We start from the raw sequence: 9,508 nt of genomic DNA, 5'->3' as shown, positions 1-9,508 counted from the left end.
TGCACCGCGCGCAGCAATGCGCGCCGGGAGCTGTAGTCCCCCCGGCCCGCCGCCTGAGCAGAACTTTCTTTATCTTTAAGTAGAATTCTCTGCGTCTTTTCTCTGATTTCTGTTGCAGATGGATCCCCGTGGCATTTCTGTGTCCCCACTCTGGGGCAGCGGCTGTCCCGGGGTCCCTCCGTGTCCCCACTCCCTGTACCGGAGGTCTCTGCGTGTCCCCACTCTGTGTCCCGGGGGTCTCTATGTGACCCTGGGTCTCTCCGTGTCCCCTCTCCGTGTTCTCTCTCTATGTCCCGGGGTCTCCCCGTGTCCCCACTCGCTGTCCCGGGGTCTCCCCGTGTCCCCTCTCCGTGTCCCGGGTCCCCTCCCGGCCGCGGCTCCGCGGAGCTCCATCGCGGAGGCGGCGAGGCCACGCCCCCACATGGGCGCTGCTCCCGGCATCTCCTCTGCCATTGGCCCCGCCCGGCCCCGGCCCGCTCGCCATTGGCCCCGCCCGGCCCCGGCCCGCTCGCCATTGGCCGGCAGCAGTGGCCCCGCCCAGGCGGAAGCGGGCGGCCCGCGGGCCGATGGCGGAGCGCGGCCATGGCGCTGGCGCTGGCGCTGCTGTGGCAGGCGCTGGGCCGGGTGTGGCGGAGCCCCGCCGGTAGCGCCCGCCATGCGCCCCCGAGCCGCGCCATGGAGCACGACAGGGCCATCGAGGTCTACGGTGACTGCCCGAGCGCGCGGGGGCCGAGCGGGGAGCGCCGGGCGCGGTCCCGGTGTGCCCTTGGGGGCTGAGGGGGAACGCCGGGCCCTGAGGGGCCCCGAGGGGCTGGGGCAGGGAGGAAGGGCCCCGTGGGGTCGCCTGTGGCTCCCGAAGAGCAGCACAGCGGTGCGGGACGGGGTGCTGTGGAAGTGGCGCTGGTGGAGCCCTCACTGTGCTGCTTGTCCCAGATATCATCCGCACCATCCGCGACCCGGAGAAGCCCAACACTCTGGAAGAACTGGAAGTGGTGACGGAGAACTGCGTGGAGGTGCAGGAGATAGGGGAGGATGAATATCTGGTGATCATCAGGTTTACACCAACAGTACCTCATTGCTCCTTGGCCACCCTCATCGGTGAGATCCCGTTAATTAGATCACTAATAAAATCACTAATAAAGAGCTCGGCTCCTCTGAGCCTGCCTGGATGCCAGCAGTCCCAGTGCACGGTCAGCCTTGCCTGGCTGCGTGGGTTTGATCAGGAATTGTAGCAACCACCAGTGCAACCAAACCAAAAACCAAACCAAACCAAGCAAAAAAACCCCCCAAATCCAGAGAAATGGGGACTCCCATCTGTTTGTCATGTTAGGGAATCTCTTCAAGAGAACTTCTTAAAACTCTGCTGGGTACAGAATTCCTTCTTCGCATTCTCCAAGTTACTTCACTGACGTTATTAATTGCCAATTTGTCAGCTCTTAAATTTAAAAAAGCAAAAAGCTTTCTGCTTGTCCCCTTTGCCTCTGGCTGGTGCTGCTCAGAGTACAAAAGGACATTGTCAGTTACACTGGTTGTTAAGCATGGATTCTCTGAAAATGCTCCTCAGACCTTCAATTTTAGAGGAAAATCTCTCTTGTGTTCTCTTTTAACAGGCCTTTGTTTAAGAATAAAACTTCAGAGATGTTTGCCTTTTAGACACAAGGTAAAGTGCCTGGTTTGAAGCCTGTTTTAAATCCCATGAATGAATGGCAGCCTCCCTAAATTAACCACAGAGACTCACAGCCCTTCAGAGCCTTGACCACAATAATTAAAAGAGCACATTAATTACCTGGGGGTCGCTGCAGTTGGTTTTTGGGTGGTGGCAGCAGTCCCCTCCTGTGTGGGGGGGGTTTTCCTGCCAGGAGGAAAGTGCTGTGGTGCCCCTAACCCTGCTGATCTCTCCTGCAGCTGGAGATCTACATTTCTGAGGGCACACATTCCACGGAGGAGGACAGTGAGTAGAGCCTGTGCATGCATGGCTTCAGCCTCCTGTGCTCTGTCCTCTGCTCCCCTGCCTTCCCCCAAAAACCTCAAATCAGAGCCTGGAAACCCAGTGGCATCACGGTGTCCCCAGGGCTGTGCTGGCTCTGTGACCACCTGCTGGTTGCTGGTTTGGGTTTATAACCAAACCCCCCAGCTCTGGCAGGTGTTTGTAACCAAACTGAGTCACTGACGTGAGGAGCTGCCTCAGCTGTTGGTCCCACTGTGCTGAGCTCCCCACAGCAAACCTGGACGTTTCTCAGGCAGGTTTTGCAGGAAAGCTGGCAGGTTCTGCCCAGCCAGAGCCAGCCCCTGTCCCAGCAGTGCCCTGGGCTGGCACTGTGTGCCAGAAATGGGATATTGTGGCTAAAGAGCTGCAAACTGAACCCAGGGAACCCGGGCCACTCATTTTCCCTGAATTTCACTCTTGATTCTGGGACACGCCACTGGAACACCTCACACCCTTTTTCTGAGCTGGAAAAGTGAATTATTATTATTATTGTTATTATTATTATCATTATTATCATTATTGCTGTGTTGTGACCGCGCTTGCACCTGCCTCGTTCCCCATTTCCCAGTAACGCCCCTCGTTCCCCATCTCCCAGCAATGCCCCCTGAAATGTCCTTTTCTGCTGGGCCCCCGTGTCCCTGAGCCCTGCTGAGCCCTGTGCTGGGTGTTTTGCAGTCAACAAGCAGATCAACGACAAGGAGAGGGTGGCAGCAGCCATGGAGAACCCCAACCTGCGCGAGATCGTGGAGCAGTGCGTGACTGAGCCCGACTAGGGACCCGGGACAGCCCTGCTGCCAGCCCAGCAAACCACAACAGTCGAGGCCTTGGGGTTCATACTTGAGCTGGTTTTATCTTCCATGTGGTTTTTTTTAAGAGAAATTGTTTATGAGATAGATTTAAATTATGAGGAATCAGTCTCTAAAGAAAGCCCGGTGTATAACGCTGGAAGTTTGTAATTTTTGGTGTCCAGAGGAATATTTTGTGATTCAAAGCAACACATCTGCATTGCCTTCTGAGAGACGTTGTGATACAAATTCAGTTTTGCAAGTTGAATTTCTACATTGTTTCAATCACTGCACTGTAAAAATAAAACAGATTCTTGTACTGAAATGTTGCTTTCTGGGTCCTGAACTTGTTTTGTTTTTTATTTAAGGATCAAGTTTAGATTTCTATTACAGAAATTAATTTCATTCACCTTCTTCGGTGTTGATAAACATTAAGGCTGAAATTAATTCAGAAAAAGAATTTGGAGCTGAGGGACTGGACTAGAACAAGGAGATATTTACTGGGACACAATTCCTGCTGAATCCTCGTGCTCTTTTCCCTGTTAATGTCACACACTTCTGATTCTGGAAGCTTTGCTTTATAACCACCCTGAGGGTGAAGTTTCCCTGTGGATGAGAACTTGATCCTGCTTTTCCTGAGTTCCTTGCAGTGTGTGACAGCATCCCCCAGACCCCCTCTGGCTGCCACTGTCCTGCTCTGTCACTGCTCCCTCACTCCCCTCACCTGGAGCATCCCCAACGTTTCCAGCTGCCCACCTTTCCCACTGGGCCACTCCCCAGCTCCTTCCAGCATGGATTTACCTTTCCCTGGGGATCAGGGGTTCCTCCTGCTCCTCAGGTGTCCAGGATCTGCTGGCTGCTGAGGGGTTTGGGGAGCTGCTCCTCCCCGGAGTGCTCCCTGGCTTGTGGCTGTTTCACAGTGAGAGACCCTCGGGGCACGGTGCAAACATCTGTGGGGATTTCAGGCATTTGTGGCCCTTTTAATAAACCCCATAAAGCTTCCCAGAGGGCATGGCATGGACTCAGCATTACAACAGGGAGTGTTCCCCTGGCAAACCAGTGAGCTGCTCCATGGCACTGCAAGGCCCCTCCCCTCAAGTGCCAAATCGGCTGAAAAAGTTAATTAAAGGGGGAGCAGAACAATCCCTTATTTTCCACAGGTTCGTGCAGGTGTGAAAAAACCCTTCTCAACTGCAGTTACTCAGCTTCAATTAAATTTCAGCTCCATTTTCCAACTCCTTTGTAGCCCCATGGCCAGGTGTGCCTCAGGTGCCAGCACAGGGGACATGTCCTGTGTCCCACCCCACGGCTGGGAAGGGCCCAGGCAGGTCATCCTGCAGGGATGCCCCAAAGCTCCAGGAGCCTCAGCTGCCATTATCTCTGGCTTCTTTCCTGGAATTTGCTGGGTTTTTTGCCCTCCAGCAGGGGGGTTGATGTTTTCTTTCCAGAGAGCAGATATCTCTGCCAGCACGGAGGTTCTGTGCATCCTGGGGCCGTGAGATAGCAGCTGCTCTGCCTGGGTGGGCTCCCGGGGGCTCTGTGTGCCCTGCACACTGGGTGCCACCACCCAGACCGCACTCCCAGCTCTGACAAAAGCTCGGAGGACAGGGAGTGGGATGTTCTGGTGACTCTCCTGCTTCCTGCAGTGCCCTGGGGTCCTTAGCCCTGAGGGCTTTGTGCTGGGGCACAAAAGGTTAAAAGCTCTTCTCCGGAGCAACAATTTGGGAAAATGGGCCTGATCCCAAGCCCAGGTCTCTGGAACCAGGAATGTTCCCGGCTCCTCGGGCAGTGGAGCAGTGCTGGGGCTCTGGGAGGGGACTCCCAGTCTGCTGCACTTCCAGCGTTCCCAGTTTAACTGGGAATGTCTGGGATGTCTGTCCATCCCTGCTGCTGCTGCCCCACGGACCGGCTGGGCAGAGGCCTTGCTGCCTTTGGGGACGCTGAGGTGACAGAGGAACAGCCAGCGAGCAGGAGACACTGAGGGGGGGACGGGGACAGCTCCAGGGGGACCCCACCGGGCAGGGTTCGGGGTGCTGGCAGAACTCGGGCTGGTCCTCCAAACCCGGGAGCAAAAAGCCCTGAAACTGCTCCTTCGGATGATGAATCCTTTGCATTTACAGCGGGGAGGAAAAACTGCAGAGGGCACCAGCGACCCGCGGCACCGCTGGGCCGGGAGGAGCGGCCCGGGGACCCGCCCGGCTCCGGGGCCAGCCCGGGGACCCTCCGGGACCCCTCCCGGGGACCCTCCCGGCTCCGGGGACCTTCCCGGCTCCGGGGACCCCCGGCTGCCCCGTGCCCGTCACCAGCTGCTGCAGGAGCTGCGGACGAGCAGAAGAGGAGGAGCGGGCAGGGCAGGGGCTGAGCTGAGCTGAGCAGGCTCTGCCCTTTCGCTGCTCTTTCCCGGCGTGGATCACAGCTCTCTGAGCTGGAGGGGCCGGGTTCTGTGCAGGTTCCCCGGCAGGAGGCTGCACTCCTGGGTCACCCCTGTGCAGGGGCTCAGAGCAGCGGAGAGCTCAGCAAACCCCCAAAACCCGGAGCTGGGGAGCTCGGCCAGGGCAGCTGCTGGCGGGCACCTTCCCTCCCAGGGGCTCCTGAGCTCCTGGCCTGGCTCAGACCTCAGCCCGGCAGAGACATTCCCACCTCTGCTCCCCTGGAAGGACAGGCGGGAGCTGAGCTGCTCCTGGTGCCTCTGGCTCTGCTACCCTCTCACCTGCCCAGGCAGGAACCGTGCTCCTCCCAGTCCACGGGGAAGCACTGGTGACCCTAAAACCCTCCAGCTGAGGTCATCTGGGCTGGACAGAGGCACCTGGTGAGCTCTGAATCTGTGACCACAGGTGCTCTGCCAGGAGAGCTGCTGCTCCCGGGGCTGTGGAAGCACTCGGAGCATTCCCGAAGGTCTGAGACACAAACAAGCTCCTCCACCAGCAGCTGCTGCTGCTTCCCACCCAACGAGCTCCTCTTCCTTCCTGTCTCCAGCGTGGAAATGGCTGGAGGTGACCAAGGCAGGCACAAAGGTCTGACTTCTGATCTGAAGCCAAAAGCTCTCTCAGAGAGTCTTCCAGCAGATCATGGAATCATGGAGTGCTTTGGCTGGGAAGGGACCTTAAAGCCCATCCAGTCCCAGCCCGTGGCAGGGGGAGGAACTGGATGGGCTTTAAGGTCCCTTCCCACCCAAACCACTCCACGATCCTATTTCAAACATCTTTTGATCCACGAGCCCTTTCCTCCTTTCGCCCCACTGCAGCAGCTCTGTCTGAACAACATCCTGCTTGTGTTGAGACAATGCAAGTGCCTTTAGAGGAAGAAAAAAGGCATTTCTATATCCCATCCAAGCCTGCCCTCTGTCAGCGGGGAGCCATCCCCCTTCTCCTGTCACGCCAGGCCCTTGTGAAGAGCCTCTCTGCAGAGACACTCACTGGAGGTGTCTCACTGAAAGAAAATATTGCAGATATTTAAGCCAGATGTGTTTTATTGTCACTGACAATGCAGTTTCTGTGCTGGTGAGAGGCCTGGCTTGTTATGTGGCTAGGAATGGGCTGGTGTCCCACAGGAGGGATTGTCCTGTGCCCACAGCTGGGACCCTGCACGTGGAGAGGCACTGCAGGAGGGCTCACCAGATCCCGGGCCACGAAGAAATCGATTTGCAGGACTGATTTACCCCATCAGCCCGCCTCATGTTTCAATCAACAAATCCCAGTTGCAAAGGGCAGCTGTGAATGGTTTTCAGATGCAAACTGATGGTTCCTTCCTGCTGCCAGTGCCTGAACCATCTCCAATTAGCTGAAAACCTCTGGAATTCCCCACGGGGAGGAGAAAATGTGAAACCCACCTGTTTCCTTCAGTAACTGTTTAATTTAACACACTTTGGGAGCTGTGGCCGTGAGACCCCAACAGAAGGGTTGTCCCTTTGCAATCCTGGGAGGGTGACAGGGTGTGGGACAGATGGTGCAGGGGACAAGGAAACCAGGACTGGACACAGGTTCTTGGACAATAAAAACTTTACACCACCTTGGAACGGAATAAAGCACAAATGGTGAGGTCATGGCTTGTGTTCTACATACAAATGACACACAGGAATTCGGGCTGAGCACTGCCCAGGGAGCAGCACCTGGAGCTCTGCAGCCCGGGGTGGGCCCCAGCCTGCCTCTGCCCGTGCAGGGAGGATTGCCCTTCAAGGTCCCCCGGGTTTTGGGCACCCTCCACAGCCTGAAGAGTAATAGGGAAGGGAATTCCTACCTAAATGCCCCTGCCCTCCTCTAGAGACCAAGCTGGCAGGAATCCCTCCCCGAGACAGGGAGGGGTTTGTTCCCACACCGCTCTGGGAGCAGGCAGCAGGGGCTGTGCCTCAGAGTAAATTGGATATTCTAGTTAAAAATCAGCTAACCTTAACAGAGGAGAATCTAGATAAGCAGGAAAAAAAGGGTTCAGCCTGTAAGGCCATAGAAAAACACCTTAACCAAGCATTACACTGCTACACATACAGAAACCCAGGGCCTGAGCACCTGGCTGCCCACGAGGGAGGGGATGTGCCACTCTCCTGCCCAAATAAATGCAAGGCAATGCCCTGGTGGACTCCACACCTCAGGGTCCCCAGCGATGCCCTCTGCTCCAGAGGGACACAAAAATGGCTTTGGCAGAGGAAGCCAGCAATGGGGAGACAGAGCCCTGCACAGCCCCAGCTGAAGCTGGAACTTTATTCCTCTGCCCTGCCTCCGCTTCTTAAATTAAATCTATTCAGCTTCAGTGCGTAAACATTTTAATGAAAATTACAGGAGTGGGTTGCCAGCTTCAAGTCCTTAAAGGCAAAAAAAAATATCCCTACCCCAAAGGGTCAGCAGAGCCGTGGAATGCTGGATGCTCACCTCAGAGATACAAAAATAACAATAAAAATCAAGGTTCGTGCTGGCCAGCCAACACCTTGGAGAGGCTGCAAATGTCAAATGATAGCACCATGAGCATTTCTGAGGGGTCTTCCCCAGTCATTGCTGCTTTCATTCCCCCTCCCTCTGCTTCCCCTGGCGTGCCAGGGCAGGGTGCCCGGCAGCACCCCCGGGATGCGGGTGGGGAGCAGCGGGACCCGCCCAGCCCAGCCGGGCTCGGAGCACCGTCAGAGTAGCGCGGGTTAGAGCGCCGGGCAGGGCCACCGAGCCGCGCGGGGCCGGCAGCGGGGGGACAGCGCTGTCACCTGGTCCTGGAACTGGGGGACAGCGCTGTCACCTGCGGGTCTGGCAGCGGGGGGACAGCGCTGTCACCTGGTCCTGGAACTGGGGGACAGCGCTGTCACCTGCGGGCCCGGCAGTGGGGGGACAGCGCTGTCACCTGGTCCTGGAACTGGGGGACAGCGCTGTCACCTGCGGGTCTGGCAGTGGGGGGACAGCGCTGTCACCTGGTCCTGGAATTGGGGGACAGCGCTGTCACCCCCAGGTCCTGGCAGCCTGGGGACAGCGCTGTCACCCGGGTCTGGCAGTGGGGGGACAGCGCTGTCACCTGCGGGTCCGGCAGCCAGCCTGGGGACAGCGCTGTCACCTGCAGGTCCTGGCAGTGGGGGGGACAGCGCTGTCACCTGCAGGTCCTGGCACTGTTTGGGGACAGCGCTGTCACCCCCAGGTCCTGGCAGCCTGGGGACAGCGCTGTCACCTGGTCCGGCAGCCCGGGGCCAGGCTGTCACCTGCGGGCCAGGCGCTGGTGGCCGCGGGCGGGCTCGGGCAGCGGGCCGGGCTGGCGGCAGCTCCGGCAGCACTGGGCTCGCACGGTGGGCAGCGGGCACCGGCCCAGCAGCCGCAGCGTCCGGCAGAAGGCGAAGGTCAGGCGGTCGCGCTCGCAGGGGACACCTGGAGGGGAGGCAGGAGCACAGGAATGTCACAGACATGTTTATGGGAAAGCCTTTTGCCGGGATCTTTTCCCCTGAGAAGCTGGGAAACTTCGGCTTCTCCGTGTTTTGCTGCTTTGGAGAATTGTTTACCCAGCATGTGAAATTGTTTTTACTTGATGACCAATGACAGCCACCTGTGCGAGGCTGTGAGCAGTCACAAGATTTTGTTATTCATTCCTTCCTTTCCTTTCTAGCTGGATCCTCTCTCTATTCTTTTTAGTATAGTTTTAGTATAGTAAAAATATAATATAATATAATATAATATAATATAATATAATATAATATAATATAATATAATATAATATAATATAATATAATATAATATAATATAATATAATATAATATAATATAATATAATATAATATAATATAATATAATATAATATATCAGCCTTCTGAAACACAGAGTCAGGATTCTGGTCTCTTCCCTCGTGCTGGGACCCCTGAACACAACCACACAGGAAGGTGTCAGTGCTGGTGTCAGCACAGTCACCAGGTGTCCCGTGTGGAAATGAGATGCTGGTTAAGGTCCCTTCATCCCAAAGCCATCCAGGTTCTGTGGAAGCTGGCTGGAGACACAGACAGGGCTCCCCTGGGCAGAGCCCTCCTGCACCTGGGCACTGCAGAAAGCACACCTGGGCTGCTGCCAGCAGCTCCAAAGCACTGCCCAGGGACAGAGCTGAGGTGCAGGGGACAAACCCCCCCAGTGTCCCCTCCTGCCAGCCCCCAGCCCCCCCAGTGCCAGCGGAAGGGCCAGAGTTCCTTTGGCTCTGAATTGTTTTGGTTATTTTGAGAACCTGCATCATCTGGTTCGCTTCCTGCAGGTGTCCTGCAGCCCTCAAAACAACTGCTGCTGCTCTGAGGA

The 9,508-nt window shown here is 56.5% G+C and overlaps 2 protein-coding genes across 4 annotated transcripts in view; one reads left to right on the top strand and one right to left on the bottom strand.

The window, feature by feature from the left end:
* The first annotated feature begins 535 nt into the window (after positions 1–535).
* Positions 536–3,097, top strand: CIAO2A (cytosolic iron-sulfur assembly component 2A). Its single transcript, XM_064389035.1, has 5 exons — positions 536–706; positions 934–1,098; positions 1,611–1,660; positions 1,906–1,951; positions 2,663–3,097. Exons 1-5 carry the CDS (start codon positions 583–585, stop codon positions 2,758–2,760), a joined length of 483 nt encoding a protein of 160 aa, XP_064245105.1. The 5' UTR covers positions 536–582; the 3' UTR covers positions 2,761–3,097.
* A 3,507-nt stretch (positions 3,098–6,604) lies between these two features.
* Positions 6,605–9,508, bottom strand: part of ADAMTS7 (ADAM metallopeptidase with thrombospondin type 1 motif 7) — a 35,071-nt gene continuing 32,167 nt past the window's right edge. For all 3 annotated transcript variants that reach the window (XM_064388774.1, XM_064388775.1, XM_064388776.1), the window contains one exon: positions 6,605–8,603. In XM_064388774.1, coding sequence (XP_064244844.1) covers positions 8,437–8,603 — 167 coding nt within the window. In that variant the 3' untranslated portion in view covers positions 6,605–8,436. The remainder of the gene's footprint in view (positions 8,604–9,508) is intronic.

This window comes from Passer domesticus, chromosome 14, assembly GCF_036417665.1.
Source record: "Passer domesticus isolate bPasDom1 chromosome 14, bPasDom1.hap1, whole genome shotgun sequence".
Taxonomy (NCBI): domain Eukaryota; kingdom Metazoa; phylum Chordata; class Aves; order Passeriformes; family Passeridae; genus Passer; species Passer domesticus.
Note: the sequence above shows the minus strand (reverse complement) of the source record. Positions and strands in the feature narration are given on the sequence as shown.